Genomic DNA, 18609 nt, shown 5'->3' on the forward strand with positions numbered 1-18609 from the left:
AAATTAAATTAAATGAAAATAACAAATTTATTCGTAGAAACTTAGATATACAAAATGACTTGATATTGAACCTATATTACACATACCTAAATACGAGAACAACTTGTCAGGTTGCTAATAAGTGTGTAAATAGTAAACGTGAGTATACAGGTAAACCTAGTCGAAACGTCGCTCAGTTATAAGCAGTAATTGTATTCCACAGAATTGTGACCTGTATAACTAAATGCCATTGAAACAAGTTAAACGTAAGTAAAGCATTGACTGTTTCTTGGGTTTATATAATAATATCTTTGAGTTGTTAAGCTGCCGAAATCTATAGAAACACGTTAAGACAAACTCACTGCCCGTCGTACGTGTTTTGATACATGCGGGTCGTAAGGTTTGGTAGCTCGCAACCCAGCCGCAAGAAACAAGGTGAAAATTTTGTATCTGCAGGACCAAAAGTCTCTACGGTCAGCTGCGATCTTCTACGGTTCCGAAGTAACACACACACACGTGACGCGAAAGTCTCGCGTACGGACGGGTTTACTAGAATTTCCCACGTAGACTGCCCGTAGTAGCACATACGGCGGGTTGTGAACTAGGCTTCACACTTTATAAACAAACCTACCAGCTGCCTCACTACCATTAAAGTGGCTGATCTCCAACAACGTATACAATTCTAATCACTATATTGTTTAGTTGATTATCACTAGAACAGTAGTTATAATACTTAAATATGCAAATTTTAATTAAGCCTTTTCGGGTGAAAATGTAGTTTAGATATATTACTAAACAGACAACGTAAAAGCATTCCCGATTTTCACAGGTATATAATATTTAAAATTGTTTTGGTTATAAACAAAACATATTTTATACAAAATTGAAGTAAATATATGCAAATTTGTAAATAAAATCATATAAATATAAAGTAAAGCATTTAAAGAGAACAACAAATATAAAATGTAAACAAAGTTTTTGATTATGCCACCAAAAAAAAGGTTATCACAGATACAATGCTATGTGTGTTTTCATAGAAACGCCCAACAAAAACTGCTGGCTATGTGAACTTTTCCAATATACGAAAAGTGATACCAAGTACTCTTTATATGAATTGTGTCTTTTCAACTTGGCTTCTTGTTCTTATTAAAGCATAGCTTACTCACAAATCCATTAAAACTGAATAAATATACATCATTATTAACCCTTTCAGTTGAAAACAAAAATGTATTTTAACATTTTTACAATAAATTTTATCCATTCTTTGATATTAAATAAAGGTAAAATTACAATTGTCTCTTTTGACCAGACTACAACTTAAGATGGTGGGAAGTGAATAGCAAAAGATATGTAGAGAGGTTTTTCAGCGTTTTCAACAGTCAGTGTCTCACTTCTGCTTGTTCTTTCGCCAAGACCAAATTTATTGGAAACTACCCCGGTACTAATTTCGTGTAACTGGTGGGAGTTATCGTAATAGTTAACGGAGATATTGTAACGAACAGTACGCTCTGGTCGCATTGAGAAGGTGTGACGTTCACATTGTCTAAAACTCAGAACAGGGTCACCAGGTTTTAACCTCTGAAATGAAAGAAAGGGCATTGTAAGTTATTTCGTCGTATACGAAATGTTTTCCGGCGTGGTTTCCCCTTGTCAGTGGTACAGGACGAAGGCCTGACAAGTACAGCTATCTAGCCATTCGGATGTGACGAAAAACCAAGGTCCCGTGTACACATTGGCGTGTACGTTAAAGATCCCTTTCTGCTCCGACTAGGCTAATTAAGACGGGCTTACGCCATACAGTGTGATATAAAATAAATTTTGCCATCGGTTTTTCGTCCCATCCGAACAACTATAAACCTGACACGCGGTATTACACGCCTGAAGATCCCGATGAACTTTCTCTGCCAACACCGTGAAAAAACCTCCAGGTTAGCAAGACAACGTTTCGACATAAATCATTGGGGGGGGGGGGGGGGTAAATAGATGCACCAACCGGCATAATGAAGAGGCGTATATGCAATACTGTATGGTATGCCCGGACAGCAACTGAATTCCAACTGTCAAGATCCTATTACGTACACTAGGCTACGGCTGTTTCTTGCCACTGACCCCGAGGAACTTTTTCGGCCAACACTAGGAGTGAACCCAGGACCTCAAGGCTAGTGAGCCCGTGCCTTACTCAAATTCAAAGGCTCCCCTGCCTAACAACCCTAAATAAAAAATAAATGTATTTCAGTGTCTCTAAATAGGATAATGTGCGTCCTTTAGATCTGTATATTTTACTGTTGCGCAGAAAAACATACAAAACTCAAGAAATACATAAACATACCTGCAAATAAACTACGTAAGTCTTAGACGTTCCTTGTTTCACTGCCTTCAATTCAAAGTGAAAACCATGAAGTGAAATGATTTCAGAATGATAATGAGGTTCCTGAAGAAAAAAAAAACAAGATTAAAAAAAGATTTAAATTTTCTTTGAATTTTGATGAGATTATGTAGCTAAGTGGAGCACTAAATGATTGAAATACTTTATTCTAAGCTCCATTAGAATATAATATAACAGATGGAAGAACATGCAGGTGTCAGATTCAGATTAGCAACCAAATTTTGTTCAACTTATTTAAAGGGACAGTCACAGATGTCACAGGACACCATGAATAAATGGGTGTGTAAGTGCATATATGAATGGAAGGCGCCGGGGTCGTAAATCGAATGTCAAATAGTTGCCGTGTCTTAGAATTCCAATTTAAAATATTGACCTGTTCGGAAATGATTTCTAGGTTTGAATAACGGGGATGACTTACATGGCATGGAATTTGGGAAAGTTTGGATTTTTTTCTAAAAAGTATCTCAGAGCATCAGAGAGTTCAGCAGGATGACAGTATGATCACATGAACCAACAACTGTCCTAATTGTAGTCTCTCAATCACGAGATGCCTGCTGTCACTCAGGACGCCATATTTTGGTCCACCCTTGGAATTACAAATTGTTTCTGAAAAGAAATATAACTGGTAACTTACTGTATCTATAATAAATCCGTATCTTACAGAAGCTTGTTGGAAACTCTTTAAAGATGCCATATCTCCACCTGCCTGTAACTGTAAATATGACCAAAATGAATTAAAGATTGCAGAACTCAATAGGAATACACAGTAAAATGTTTGCAATTAAACTAAACAATAAGTTCCTCCCTGGTTGTCCTTATATATCATAATTTCCCATTGAAATTGCAATTATAAATTTAATATTAAATCTAATTATTTGCTTATCCACTTTCAACAATAAGTGTATACGCCATATCAACAGATTCCTGAACAATACAAATAACAAGTAAACTTACCGAATGATAATGTTGAGAGAGTAAATCTATCAACCATTTCTGTGGAACCACATTCATCATCTGCATATCTTGTATATTACTAGCTATAATACACATATTTACATATATCACATATATCACATATATTTACATATTATCACATATCTTGTATATTACTAGCTATGATACACCTATTTACATATTATCATATACTAGCGATAATACACATTTTAAATATTATCACACATCTTGTATATTTCTAGCTATAATACAGATATATATTTACTTATTATTGACGTATGTTGACAGCCCTGGATTAACTATGCATATTAAACATGCATTATGCAAGAGCTAAATCTGCCTATTTCAGGTCTTTCTTTAGGCCTGAAATGTTATCTAAATTATTAATTAGACATTAATTAACCTATCCAGGCCATAATCAACTCTAGATGGCAGCGCTAGCCTGCGATCTTTAGTGGATTGTAAGCCGATTTACTGCATAACTTTCCTTCTCTATTAAACGATTAAATGGATAATCGAGACTATGCTGTTTATTGTACTGACTTTAGTAATGATGACCGAGGCTTATGGGAAATTCAGTCGCTTAGTTCTCGGTTCATAGTGGATCAATTTGAATGAAATTTTCACCAAATTGCCTTTACATTATCTAGTTTTTAACTTATTATAGTGAGAACTGCCAACTCGTTACCGAATCTCCCATAATGTATCTTTAAGTACGGACCCGTGGCTACAATACTGGAGTTTGCGGAGAATGACCGTTGCGAATTGCAGCCATATTTCAACTTATTGGTGTGCACATGCAGTGCTTCGCATAGGGACGAAAAATAGTGTTTCTGTTTCATTGGCAGCGCACGTAAAAAAACCCACTGACAATTGGAAACTGAACAAAAGACGACAGAAAAACCACTACAAGGCCAATATTTTCCTCTCTAGCATTCTACGCATAACCTCAGAGATACCACAATTATATACATGTCACTACGTAAGTACCAAAAACGGGTGTTAAACCCAACTGCATTCAATCCATTCATTATGAAATGTAATAGGATTTAACGTCCTCATGTCGTGCGACACCCAGGCTAGCGAGAACGCGGAGACGCCATGCATCCTGTGAGATGCATGTTGCCTAGACAGCGACGTTTCCGCCTACTCTTCGTCGAATTACTACAGCTAATGGGTCTTTTACGTGCACGCCAACGTGTACACGGAACCTCGTTCCTCCCGTTCTGCACCACATGGGGAAACCAAGTTGAAAATTCCGGAGGAATTTTCTGAGACAACCCCGACTCTCATCGTTAGTGAACCGGCGTCTTACTGACTAAGCCATTTTGATACATGAAGCTACTTACTGTCTGTTATGCCATGAAGACGAATAGCCGAAAATAATGCGGCATAACTTTGGCCCTCTTCTCTTTCAATAATGCACGAGGTTTTAGGAAGACTGAAATTGAATTTAATAATTAGTTTAGAAAACCTTTTCATAAGCAATTAAGTGAAGAGAAGGACTTTACTCCTACAGATGATAAATTTAGCATTTATATCCCGAAATTGTTTTTTAAAAACATCAACACTGTGCGCTTGTGTTCGTTGATTTAAAGACACTGAAGTTCGTCTGAAATCAAAACGATCAAATCGTATCCAGGAAGCAGAGATCACAAATCTACCAAATTACTATGAAGAATCTGTCATAAATAATATTTCAGTACATCGTTTACATAAAAAAAAAAGCCAGATTACTATCTAAGTATTAGTAAATGATAATTAACAATTTACCAATAGAAATATAATACCTGTTAAAGAAGGATATAATAGTGCTCTGTGATGGCATCAACTGTAGATCAGGGTTTAGTTGAAAGAATAACCAATAAACCAGAGCTCTATAAATACTATATTCATTATATACAAACAACCTGTAATAATAACATGGTTTTATAAATTCTATATTCATTATAATATATACAAAACCCCTGTAATAATAACATGACAAATACAAAATGACAAATTCAATGAAATGGAATGATGTTTAACGTCCTACTTTTCTGCGCCAACCCGTCACGCAATGTGCTACGAGGATTATTTTCCCGGGCAGCGGCAGTATGGCCTACTCTTATTTACAAATCCAACCGTCAAAGGTTCTTTTACGTACATGCCAACGAGTACACGGGACCTCGGTGTTTCGTCTCATCCGAACGACTAGACGCTGTTTAATAGTACTAGCGTTTGGTTGTCAGTAATATCCTCTAAAAAAAGATGTGCACGTTCTAGCGTATCGGTTCAGTCGAGCAATGTATTCGTGCAATTGATTGGGTAAGTAACGATGGGGGAATTAAGAACGTCCCTTCAACTAAATCTTCTAGATTTTACCCTCGAGCCCCTTCATTATTTACACAAGTATTTATGTAGTTCTACAGTAAGATTGTACTAATGTTTATAGACGGTTTTAACTAGGTATATAATATAATACCTATATCGACATGGAATATTTTATAGTTCTTACCTGTTAGATTTGAGAATCTTTTGTATAAGTTCCATTGGTACTTCTCGTAACTGTATTTGTATAGCAACTTGTGGTATAAAGTTTAATTCTAACCATTTCTCACAAGCCCCGACCAGTTGATCTTCATTGTACTGAGATAAATAAATTTTAAAAAATTAATTTGGATATAACTCCTTGTGAAAGATGTTTGTTGGGGATTTTTTGGTTTGAAATAGCAATCGATAAATTAAGAGGACAAGTGTTTAGTAGATTTAATCAATAGGCTCATGGTAATTCAGCCCGTATCCATGATCTATGGCGGCACTATTATGACAGATTGGTTAACCATGTTTATCTCGAATATAAATAGACATTTCGAATCGTTAGCAATATATAACTGCATGAATTTACCTGTGACGCAGCTCTGTGGTATTTACAAACTGTTCTAAAATTAATACTTCTCAAAATAATCTCTTTACAGCTACAATTTAAAAAAATCCAAGTAATTACAAAACACCCCTGAAATTGGGACAGTACAATTTATCACAAAGGTTAACATAACAATAATCTAATATTTCATACGTAAAGTGGCAAACTCCATTATAAACTTGAAATATCATAGTTACAATTAAATTTATGTCTTTCAACGAAATGATTTTACGAGATTGATATCATATAACAACTTCTTACCGATCAATTAACTGTTTAAAACCTAGTACCGAAGCAGCTGCTAAAACACTGGCAGCGTCGTCCTCCGATATAGTAATATCATCTGTATATAGGCTACCTAGAGCTAATGCCAAGGCTGTAATAATACATATTAAGACATAGTATCAATATAGTTAAAGAGAAACAACTTTTCTCTCCGCTGACTTCAGTGGTTATCACCGGACAAATTAAATTAAACATACATTATGCAAGAGCCTATGCAGGTCTTTCTTTAGGCCTAACATGGTAACTAAATTATTAATTATCCAGACCATAATCAACTCTCGATGCCATCGCTAGCCTGCGATATTTAGCGGATTGGAATACATTTTGTGAAGAGCTAAGAGCTGAAATGTTATCTAAATTATAATTTAGACATTAATTAACTTATCCAGACCATAATCAACCATAGTCTGCGATATTTAGCGGATTGGAATACATTTTGTGATGGATAATTAAACGTAGTGGATAACCGAGACTTTGTTTGTTTATCGTATCGACTTTAGTAACGATGATCGAGGCTAGCCTAAAATTGAAAAGCTAATATCTCGGTTCGGAGTGAGGGCAATTTGACTGAAAATTTCAGCATTTTATATTTACGTTATCTATTTTTTAACTATTATAGTTAACTCTCCATCTAATCTCCAAAACAGTAGGACGTTAAACCCCATTTCATTTCATTTATCTAATCTCCCAAAATGCCCCTTTAAACTAACTTGTAACCTAGCATGATACAGGGGAGGTAACTAAAGACAAAAGCAACAAATAACCGATTTTAAAATTATATTAGTGGCGGGTTTTTAAAAAACAGCGTTTCAATAACATATAAACAAACTTACCTTTTCTGGTTACCATCGCATCTCGAACAACCAGTGATATAACAGTCACTGAATTACAGCGTTTTTTAGAGTAATGAGAGGGGTTTGAAGAAGTTAGCGGCACTTCATCATCAAATTCTTTATCGGTGTTCAATTTATTTATTTCTTTTGGATAATTCTTGTCATAGAAATGACTACTACCAATAAAATCATCTACAACTTCAGATGGTAGTTGTTTATAATATTGTTCTGTTGCCTCTTGAGGCGCACCTTCAAGTAATTGTGCTAACGTATCTGATTTCTGCAGAAATGGCCGATGTAATTCCCAATCTGTTTTCAAACAGTTTAGTAAAACATCTATAATAAAAATAAAAATAATCTAAAACATAGCAATTTTTTAAATATCTAAAATCATGACTATTGTAGTAATGTTTTCTTTTCAATCTTTTTGTCTGTACATATGTATTAATTTGACGTTGATGAACTATATAAGAACTTTTTTGGTTGATGAACAAATATATTAGAAACAAATAAGTTAATCGATTTTACCAAATCTTTCTTCTAATCGATATTGGGTATTATCATTTTTACTGACTGTTTCAAAAATAGACTAACAAAACAATTGAGATTTGGATATGCACGTCTTGGTCTGAAATAAACTATATATGTAAAATAGTGCATAATAAAACATATAACCAAGTTCAGAAAACCCCGGTATGAGTATACGACAGTAACAAGATGACACAAAGAAATAGTGAGACAATGATAAGATGACACAAAGAAATAGTGAGACTGCAGTGATGAGAAGAGATAAAGAATGACTGGGACAATGCCGAGATGAAATAGTGAGTCAGTGATAAGAAGAGATAAAGAATGGCCGAGACTATGACAAGATGGGGCAAAGAAATAGTGGGGCAATGATAAGATGACACAAAGAAATAGTGAGACAGTGATGAGAAGAGATAAAGAATGACTGGGACAATGCCAAGATGAAATAGTGAGCCAGTGATAAGAAGAGATCAAGAATGGCCGAGACTATGACAAGGTGAGGCAAAGAAATAGGCAATGATAAAGATCGAAAGGGAACGACTGGGGCTATGACAAGATGAGACAAAGAAAAGGTGAGACAATAAGAGGAAATAAGGAATGAAGGAGATAATGACAAGATGTGAGACAACAAAATAGTGAGACAATGATACGAAGATATAAAGAATGGCAGGGTGAGACAAAGAAATGGTGAGATAATAAAAAGAGGAGATACGGAATGGTGGAGAAAATGACAAGGTGAGATAAAGAAATCGTGAGATAATGATAAGAAGAGATATGGAATGGACGAGACAATGACAAGGTGAGATAAAGAATGGTCGGGAAAGTGACAAGATGGGACAAAGAACTAGTGAGACAATGATAACAGATAAAAAAAATGGCTGAGGCAATGACCAGATGACACAAAGAAATAGTAAGACAATGATAAGAAGTGACAAAGGAATAGTGAGACAATGATAAGAAGAAATAAGGAATGACCCAGTCAATGACGAGATGAGACAAAGAGATAGTGAGAAATGATAAGAGACAAAGAATGGTCGAGACAACGGCAAAATGAGACAACGAATTAAGGGCGGTAAGATAATGTTCGGCAAAAAGATAAAAATGGTGTTCTGAGTTAGATAAAATACAGTGCGATCTAACAGTGAAATTAATACAAGATACTATGTGAAGAAGTCCTAATGATTAGAGTTCCTTTAAATCTACGTCCGTGCTGAATGATTATATAATCTAAAGAAATACAACATTGCTAGTGAATTAATATCCTGTGAAAGTTAAGTATAGAGTTTACTACTATAGCCTTTTGCTCCACTTACCATGTTCTCCTAATTTCTCTAAACCTAATTATAGATAAAATATACAATCGTTTTATTTTAGTTTCTGATGCTCTGGCTTCTTTAAAGACAAACAGTTTTATTATTGAAGATTCATTATGTAAGATTTATATAAAGAGCTAGCCATTCTCTCTATAATGGTTCAAAATGGATAATGAAAAATTGAAAATTTCATTCAAATTACTTTATTCTGAGTGAAGTTATGACTGTTTGAAGATGTAGCGAATTGTTTATTATCGGAGCAACGGTACTTGAAAACCGAGGTGATATCTCAATTATCCAATTTATCGTTAATTTTTTTTAATCTCCAGGCTGTTCTAATCCATGCAAATCATGGTCCAATGTTCTAGCTAGAGATTTGATTATAGGCTTGTCATGTGAATAATGTCTAAATAATAAGCTATTAAACATTTGAAGGCAAAATAAAGAACTGCAATAGGCAGATTTAGCTCTTACATAATGCATCTTTAGATAACGTTTTGAAAACCTTTTGTTATTTTTTTTAAAATACGGATAAATTAAATATGGCTTCAGTAACCCTAGAATCTTCATATTTTTCTCGGTTCTGGTCAGTTATATTTTCCAACATATCCCGCTTTCTGTGAAAACAAAATTTTAAAATGGTAAATGAAATACATCATATCAAAAATAAGTACTAACCCGGTCTTGTGGCCCCAAGAGCTTTCTTAGAATGGTAAAGAAACGTTTCTTTTGGGGTTGGATTCAGGGCCGTTTTAGGAGTATAAGTCTTCAATTCGCTTAGGCTATTTGGCGTCCTGAAAGTAGATTCATGACATGATTCAATGGCATTTTTAAAACAATTGAACCGGATATACATGGATAATTTATCCTGGTCGAAACCTCACTAAGTACTAAACACCAGTTGTAATTCATATAATTGTTTCCTCTGTTTACATTCTTGGTATTTTCATTCTAGAAGATTAGATACCACTTATTTGGGCGACTCACTAACCAGTGTTGCCCGAGAAAGTTCCTCATGATTTTCTAGCTTGGTTTCCCCTTGTCAGTGGTGCAAGAAGGAAGGCGGAACGCCGCTGTTTGGGCAAAATTTACCTCATAGCCCGTCTTCATTAGCCAGTAGGTGCAGAGCAGTAGGATGTTAAACCCCATTTCATTTTATAATTTGGGGATTTCCTAACAATTGGCTTATGTATTTTTCTTTAGATATTGTTTCTGGAACTAAATCTCACAATAACGCAAAAACTGAAGGTTTCTGTGATAAAGTATCAAAGTCGTCGCTGCACAATAAAGCCCAAATAATAACGTTTTTGTGGACACAGGGCAAAAATAAGGGCAAATACTGGACAAAATATATAGACACGGCTAAAAAAGGGATCCTCAGAGGTGCGATATAGTTTATAAAATACTTAAACTAAATAATTTTCCTCTAAACCCATGCTTGTGTGACCAAGAATCATTGTTTTATATTCCCAAGCCGTTAATTGACATCCCTGTGTCTTTTGGAAACAAGTGGCATACCCAAAGACAACAACACAAAGACCACAAGAATTATATTAAACGGAAAAACAACCCAACTTACGTTTTTGATCTATTTGAAGATAGTGGTACATTTGTAGGACTGGTGGAATATCTGGCCGATAGTTTTGAAGGATAATTAGCACATACTGGACGATAAGGTCTATCATCAGACAAACGATAACTGTAGGCTCTGTTTAAATCAAACTGACTTGACGGCATTGGACTCTCAGCTACAATTAAAGCAAAATAGTTCGTTATAGGTTTCAAATTTATGTTTATTTGGTACATGTATCACCGGGAAAGCCTAGTGAGACAGAAATATCCACAATTAATTGTACTGCAACACATATCACCATGTTACGTTGGCTAAGTGGGTGAGACGCTGGCTCGCTAGCCTTGACGTCGTGTGGCAGGGACAGTTCATCGGAATTTTCCGACGTGGTTTCACCTTGTCAGTGGTGCAGGGCAGAGGGCCCAGCGAGGACAATTATCTAGTCGTTCGGATGGTCCCGTGAATACATTGACGTGCACGTAAAAGATCCCTTGGCAGCTGGAATCCGATATGAGTAGGCTATAGTGCCGCTTCCCCAGCAAAAATGTCCCTAATAGCACACTGTGTGGCATATGCCCGTCTTCATTTTGAAAGTGGTCGTATTTGCAATCACCACAGACTGTGCGTCAGTCAAACATCTGTATTCTTTTTTTCTCCGAAGTTGTATTATCAGAATTTCTACCTCAAACTAAGTAAGACATGTCATTATGAAAAATACAGATGATGCTTAACCTTTTTCTTGGTGATTATTTCCAATAAAAGTATGGCAAATGGGGTATATAAGAGTAGGTCATAGTGCTGCTGTCCGGGAAAAATTCCCCTCATAGCACACTGTATGGCGTATGGCCTTCTTCATTAGCCCAGTCGGAACAGAACAGTATATCTCCATGTTAGTCTTATGTTAGGAAATGCTGGGGTTTTTTTTGTTTCTTTATAAAATAATTGTGTATGTTATCTTAGACCATTTGCGTGCATTTTCTATCAAACTTCAAGAATACTCCGGCATTTTATGCGAGAAAAGCCAGGTTTGGATAAAATAAAAAGGGTCAAATCTCTGATTAAATAGGATAGAAAAAAACACGTTAAATACAATGCAAACCCCCTTACACCTATATGGAAGGGGTCGGGTGGCCGAAGGTAGCAAGGTCTGTCAATGGCCCAACTATAAATTTTAACATCTCGTCAACTCAAAAATTATTTTCCTGTCGATTGCCGACATGCTTTAATATTTTGTTTTTCGAACATATTGAGATCTGAATGGGTTATATTTTGCACATCTTTTACAGATTTCTAATTTTGATACTCATTTGGTACCTGAAATAATGTTCATCATGCTGTTATTTATAGGCATGTGTATAGATTTGATTGCTTGGGAACTTCCCAAAAAATCGCTGTATAACGATTCTGGTAACCTCCATCGATTTGTTGTTCCAACTTGCTTTCTGACTCGACATCTTGTTAATGCTGGATGCTGAAATTGAACATATTCGACTATAATATATTAGAATAATATTTTTATGTGTCCATTTATTTTTTTATGTAATCTCCTAAATTTAGCAATTGTTTTTTTTTTTATTTTAGTTCAAATTGCTATAATAGTTCGAAAATATGAATACATTGAGAATTTCAGTCAAATTACTTTGATCTGATGATGTTATGTCATGAATGTTTGAAGTTTTGACAAAAATAAATTGTCTCCGAGGATTCCTGTTTGAGACTATTTTCTCAATTGGCAAGTACCATTGTCACAATAATAAACGCTATCTCGACATTCAGTCATTATATCAAGAGGTTCCATGCCTGTCGGTTATATTAGCGTTTAACGCAGTTATGGCGGATATATCTAAGCCATCCGATGTTCTAGGGGGCTGATTAAGGGCTTGTGTGAATAAATGTCTAAATAATAATGTATGAGCCTATATAACACTAGAGGTCAGAAAAACGCCTGGGAATAGGCAAATTCGGCTGTTACATAATGCCTCTGTATTTAGATACAAAATAGCCCCCCCCCCCTCTTAAATATACCACAGTGGATATAACTCTTTGGCAGATTCCCATTTTCTTTACCAATTAGAGTTGGTATTCACAAAGGGGGCGTCCTAGGTACATTTTAATAAAAAAAATAAATCGGGAGTTAATTCGGAGTGAAATACCCTTAAAAACGTTTAGCTAACTATTTAGTCATTTTTCCTTTAGATATTCGTATTTGATAATGTTGGGAAAAGGGGTGGGGGGGGGGGTAACTTGATGTAAGTCCATAAGTCGTATAATGAAGTAGCTGTCATGCTGCCAATTGATTAGATACAATAACCCTATACTTTATCTACTATATTACAAACTATCCACATAGAATGTCAGCATACAGGTGATCGATTGTTATACTTGAATAAACATCGTATATCAATATCTACTTGATAGATATACTATACAATGAGTTATATACCCATTTGTAAGGGAATGTCTCACAATCTCACGAACAAAATTTTATTTCATCGTGGAGAACGTCGCTTCGTAATTTTAATGGGTCTTTTCTTTTTAAACTTTAATTATTATATGACCGCTATATGTTTTAGAATATCTATATTTGCATAAAGATAAAGCTGTGATTGCTTTTGAAAAGAAACTGACTATATCCGAACTTCCCTTGACAACTCTGCAGAGGTTATATTTCTCTGCAGGGAATACTGCTCGTGATGACTCACTTATATGTTAATTAGTCTTGATAGTCGTGTCTTCGTATCGCATGAAATTTTTAATTTAATTTGGAATAAAAGTACCGGTAAAATAAACGTATTACTATGGAAATTAGTTTCTAATCCAGTTTTAATTATATAAGCTTAGTCATTAAAGGGATTTGAGGGGGTTAATCCGGTCAACTTTATTCATGGTAGGCTTTGGGGATTATCCGAGATCTGTCGTCTAAAATCCACCACTCGTTATTATGGCTGTATCGAAAACGTGTGTGGGATTCATTGGGGTTTTTTTTGAGCTATAAGTCGAACTCATGTCAACTATATCAACCGAACAACGACTACGATTATATGACAAAACTATAGAAACATCAAAGTTGATTAATTCGATACCGTAGAATAAATCGCCTACTACTAGTCCGTTGCTTGGCCCCATGCGGTTTATTTATTTGTACCTGCACATTAATTGCCCGCGAAATGACAATATTACTCGAAAACACCTGCCATATTAAGGTAAAGCGTAAAGCTGGTGAAATTAACTTATGCGATTAAGTGCAAATATAACTGAATGTCAAGATGGATTAAAACCCCAGCCTGAAACCCGAAATGTTAGATGAACCTCGGATGCTAGGAAAATAACAAATTTAAAATGTGCTTTCCAAAACGTTCGATTTACCAAGATATCCTAGTATTGTCCTGCATAGTTTCCTTTTGGGTGATTGAGGGTAGGACTATATGAGACTGGAACCAGTTGAATATTTTTTTTGTAGACCTTACCTTCTCTGGTATTCTTCCATCAACCACAACACCAGTTAAAGCTGAATATGGAGCTTCTTTAATATATCTATTACAAAATAAAATTTATCATTAAATATGTCCGTTTTATAATAATGATTTTTTTTTCTTTCTTTTTTTTCTGTTCGTTTTTCATTTTTGAAGGCGTGTGCGCCTAGTTCATTTTTAATTGATAAAACCGGCTCAAAAATTAAGACTTATAAGTCTACACACAAATCTGAAACTTGATCTAGCTAATTTAAATTCTTGGCTGATCTAGATTTAAATTGTTCGTCTAAAACAAATGAACCTGCACAAAAAAAATTTTATAAAGAAGTGCTTAGCTAGGACGATAAATAATTAGGCTAAAGGGGTTGAAATATGACAAACTTATCAGAAAACAACTCCGAAGAAATAATATATAGTAAAGACTGATGTCACCATATGATATACATATCAAATAATCGAATTTATTATGCTATGTAAATATTTACATAGAATTTATTTTATAATCATAAAACTTCTAAAATGAGTTCATTGCCGGAATTCGGGACGAATTATCAAATTCTACGCGTGACAATTTATGAAAAAATAAATAGCAAAGTTTTAAAAATGTTACCTTGGATATGAAGAAACAGAACTTGGTACTTTTGGTGGAATAGTGGGGAAATAGGATGGTGTTATAAGAGATTGAGCCAACACGCTCGATGTTCTCTCGGCCATTTCTGTGTTACCACTGACGCCTTGACATATAAATATGCCTCCGCTAATAAAAATAGTCCAATTCAATTATTTAACTTGTGTCTACTTCAGAACTTATTCATACCACCTACAAATCATTAGTCTGTAACAATAGACCTGCACAACTGAACGCTTACATTGAAAATGTGTATGTTTCCTCCAGCAGAAAAGCGGAGTGGTATGTGTTGCTATGTAGAAATTCGTCTGCTCGTCCTAAGTTAGTAATGATTTTTATCTGATATCCGATTATAATAATAATCCGATTAAATGTATTTGTGTGGCAGTACCCCAATCACGTAACTTTGGCTTATTTAGTAGGAGACCGTGTAGAATTCCGAACAGGAGAGGGTAAAATAATAAATTCATTTGGTAATATGATTGCGACTGGGAACGTTTATCCTGAACATGCTGATAGAAAGTTACGAAAAAGGTCAAAGGTGATAAAGAATGGCACGTCTACTTTCATTTTTCGACCTTCACCTTGCCCAACCTTGAAGTTGAAGGACCACCAATATGGCGACGACGGTGCAGATTTTACGATGCAGTACTCGAGGTATAATATGGAAATTATGTTGAACTATTAGCCTTCCAAAACAGCTTTCATTGTTTAGCGATTTTATTGCAATCTGGGCTTAACGAAGGGTGAACAATTTTAGAAATTCTCAGCATGGAACTTGTCATGGTGCCCAAGTATGAAGTAAACAAACTTCACTTCAATCAAGTCTCAAGAAATGAAAGAATCAGTTTCAGTGTCCATGCAGTTTTTAACAAAAAAGAGTCTAGCTCTAATTACAGAATTAATTGCACACTTTGACAAAGAAACATGTGATTCGATCTTATCTGATGCCAGGACCACCAACGGCTTATAAATTTGTTCAAACAAAGAACATCTTTTGATCAATCATAATAATGTCAATGCAGGATCAACATGAAAATGAACTGATCTCCTTTAGATCTAGTCCATTTCATGCCTAGTTGAACATGGGGTATTTCTATCAGTTAGGATGTAGCAAGCTGTACATACGCATGCTGAGGAAAGCCTTCTTACAACACACTGAATGATGTTTATAGCTCTGCCTAATATTTCAGGATCAAGGATATTGTTCCAATCCGCTCTTCTTCGTAATACTTCAGTGGGAACAAAAACTACTTTCGGAACAAGTTCAGCATTAACCAATGTGTTTGAGGCAAGGCGTGGTCCATTTTCCCCAGGTTGGTCAATTATTCCTTTTGAATGTTTTGATTTTATTTTCAATTAATTATTGAATTGATTATGCCAAATTGAGATTTCTTGGAACTAACTACAAAGGTGGTTAAATCTTAATAGGCCTATCAAACTAAACTTTTATAAATCGTAAATGAGGGTTTACAAGGTGGAGGTCTAAATCATTGCATTTGCAGTCTCTGTTTCATACTACAGAGGATTAGAGACAATGCAAAACCAAATAGTAACATCTAATAACAATTACATGAAGTATAAAAGTGATAAAATTACAAATTTATGTTCCATCTTTTACCCCCCCCCCCCCCCCCCCCAAAAAAAGGAAATCTGTTCATTTTCTGTCGAATGAACAGATATTAAGTGATGACTTTTGTATTTGTAGAGGAAAAAAGAGGAAAGGGACATTTAATGTCAGCTTCAACACATTGGAAGGTAGAGAGAGTTTTAATGATTAGTATGATACCTCTCATGCCAGCTGCTCTTTTCTATCAAAGTCCTTTTATTGACCATGCTATCTGTACTGCAGTCTTTCTTCATGGATACTGGTATGTATAAAATTTTTATTATGCTCCCATTTTAAGATCGCATGTATATTGCACTCACCCCACATTTGAAAGTCCCTAATAGCACACTGTGTGGCATATGCCTGTCTTCATTTTGAAAGCGGTCATATTTGCAATTGCCACATACTGTCTGTCAGTCGAACTGCTGTATTCTTTGTTTCTCCGAGGTTGTATTATCAGAATTTCTAGGCCAAACCTAGTAAGACATGTCATTATGATGAATACGGATAGTGCTTAACTTTTTTCTTTGTGCACATATATATGAATACATGAATTCCCTTGTTAACAATATGTCCTAATAAACACTATAACTTAAACATTTTTTACCTTTTAAAGATACGTTGTCCTGAAAGTATTTATCAGGTGGTTATTTCCAATAAAATTATGGCAAATGTGGTATATATGGAAAGTATAGACACCCAGTCTTACTATAAAAATACTGGATTACCCAAAAGACACCCATGGGGCAAGCACTGGGCAAAAATGTCAGGGTATCACTAACTAGTAACCCTACTGTTTGCCAGCATATTATGTGCTAGCTTGACCGAGGGAGCGGTTATTATTTATTGTTTAAATGATTAGGCGGTTTGTGGAACATTGAGGGGTGTCATTGTACAAAAGACTGCAATTAAACGGCGGAAAAAGAAGTTGACAGAAAATAGTTAAGAATTTACTTGGGTCTCAATACGTATGATAAATGGACAGTAAGTAATGAAAAATACATTTTGAAAAATGGACCTGCCCACAAAAAGAAGTAAGGTGACAGACATGGCATCTAACAATAGTTTATTTATAGCTATATCCTAGTGAATACAAAGTTTTGAGAGGGATTTGAGGCAAATTTCCGATAGTTTGTATATGTTTTTAGTCCAAATATATCATCAAATCACACAGTTTGTAGGGGGAAAGTATCTTTAATGTATCGGCAGTAGTATCATCAATACCGTTAATATTATAATTGGGTTTCATTTCAGGGGAATGGACGGTGTATTAACAGATTATTTGGAGAAATTTGTTCCTTGGGTTAAACCATTGTGGACCGTTCTCAGTATCATAGCATTTGCTGGACTTGTAAACTTTAATTATAATGATGTGGGATTGTGTAAGGCTGTTCAGATGTTATGGGCATTGTAAGATGGTAGTTTGAAGGACTCAAAGCGCTAAAAAATGAGAGACTCAAGAAAGAATAATGAAAAAAGTGGAATATGTTCATTTAGAATGATGTATTTATAGATCTAAATGTTTATGTATCTTGTTTTATTAATAAATGATTCTTATAAATCTTAGTTGATGTGAACGTGGTATATCAAAGACTCTTAAAATGTTCATGGCCTGCTCCTTGTGACAAAATAAAAACCTTCCTTCGGCTTCAGATTTTTAAGGACCATATTTTTGTATGGTCTAATTTTGTTTAAACAAATCTGACTTAAGGTCTAAAAGCTAATGTCTACTGCAGATTTGGTCATAGGGCACAAGATGTAAACCGGGCTAGCCCTTACCCACAATTTCGTCAACAATCAGGTGCCAACCCCATTTAGGCCAACATCTCGTGACCCATGGTGAAATCTGCAGTAGGCCTTGACTTTGACTTCCCTTAATTGATATACTAAATTTACTTCCCTTTTATCTTATCCTCAACATTTTCATTCAGCACTTCAAGCACTTGTGTATCAGCCAAGCAATTATTCTTCTATGTCAACTTGTAATCGGTGACTTTTGCCCAAAGCAGCACCTATCTCCGTTATCCGTCCCTTGCCTTTGCAGTTTCTATTTATTAATCTTGTTCTTCCCCAATTTCCTGTTACAGGCTATTACTATTATCGTCATCCTATTTGAGTTTGGCAAAATCAAGCATTTCCGTGATAG

The 18609-nt window shown here is 35.2% G+C and overlaps 2 protein-coding genes across 2 annotated transcripts; one reads left to right on the top strand and one right to left on the bottom strand.

Annotated features, from left to right (window-relative positions):
* Positions 1 to 13: 13 nt before the first annotated feature.
* LOC126815276 (BTB/POZ domain-containing protein 16) lies at positions 14 to 10039 on the bottom strand. The gene is made up of 12 exons (XM_050540842.1): positions 9862 to 10039; positions 9184 to 9207; positions 7343 to 7678; positions 6486 to 6600; positions 6207 to 6276; positions 5817 to 5947; positions 5110 to 5229; positions 4669 to 4760; positions 3320 to 3402; positions 3000 to 3077; positions 2309 to 2410; positions 14 to 1557 (listed from the first exon to the last, which is right to left on the bottom strand). The coding sequence occupies exons 1-12, from the start codon at positions 10037 to 10039 to the stop codon at positions 1297 to 1299; spliced, it is 1590 nt and encodes a 529-aa protein (XP_050396799.1). The 3' UTR covers positions 14 to 1296.
* Positions 10040 to 15388: 5349 nt separating this feature from the next.
* On the top strand, positions 15389 to 18029 carry LOC126817019 (succinate dehydrogenase [ubiquinone] cytochrome b small subunit, mitochondrial). Its single transcript, XM_050543829.1, has 4 exons — positions 15389 to 15511; positions 16048 to 16170; positions 16563 to 16725; positions 17718 to 18029. Exons 1-4 carry the CDS (start codon positions 15472 to 15474, stop codon positions 17875 to 17877), a joined length of 486 nt encoding a protein of 161 aa, XP_050399786.1. The 5' UTR covers positions 15389 to 15471; the 3' UTR covers positions 17878 to 18029.
* The last annotated feature ends 580 nt before the right edge of the window (positions 18030 to 18609 follow it).

This window comes from Patella vulgata, chromosome 3, assembly GCF_932274485.2.
Source record: "Patella vulgata chromosome 3, xgPatVulg1.2, whole genome shotgun sequence".
Taxonomy (NCBI): Eukaryota; Metazoa; Mollusca; class Gastropoda; family Patellidae; genus Patella; species Patella vulgata.

Excerpts from the sequence above, each read along its gene's own strand:
- LOC126815276 (XM_050540842.1), bottom strand. The coding sequence starts at position 10,039 with ATGTATATCCGGTTCAATTGTTTTAAAAATGCCATTGAATCATGTCAT. Across the intron at positions 3,078-3,319 it reads TCTCTCAACATTATCATTCG|TTACAGGCAGGTGGAGATAT; the intron begins GTAAGTTTACTT and ends TCATATTTACAG. Across the intron at positions 1,558-2,308 it reads CTTACGTAGTTTATTTGCAG|AGGTTAAAACCTGGTGACCC; the intron begins GTATGTTTATGT and ends CTTTCATTTCAG.
- LOC126817019 (XM_050543829.1), top strand. The coding sequence starts at position 15,472 with ATGGCGACGACGGTGCAGATTTTACGATGCAGTACTCGAG. Across the intron at positions 15,512-16,047 it reads TTTACGATGCAGTACTCGAG|GATCAAGGATATTGTTCCAA; the intron begins GTATAATATGGA and ends CTAATATTTCAG. Across the intron at positions 16,726-17,717 it reads GTCTTTCTTCATGGATACTG|GGGAATGGACGGTGTATTAA; the intron begins GTATGTATAAAA and ends GTTTCATTTCAG.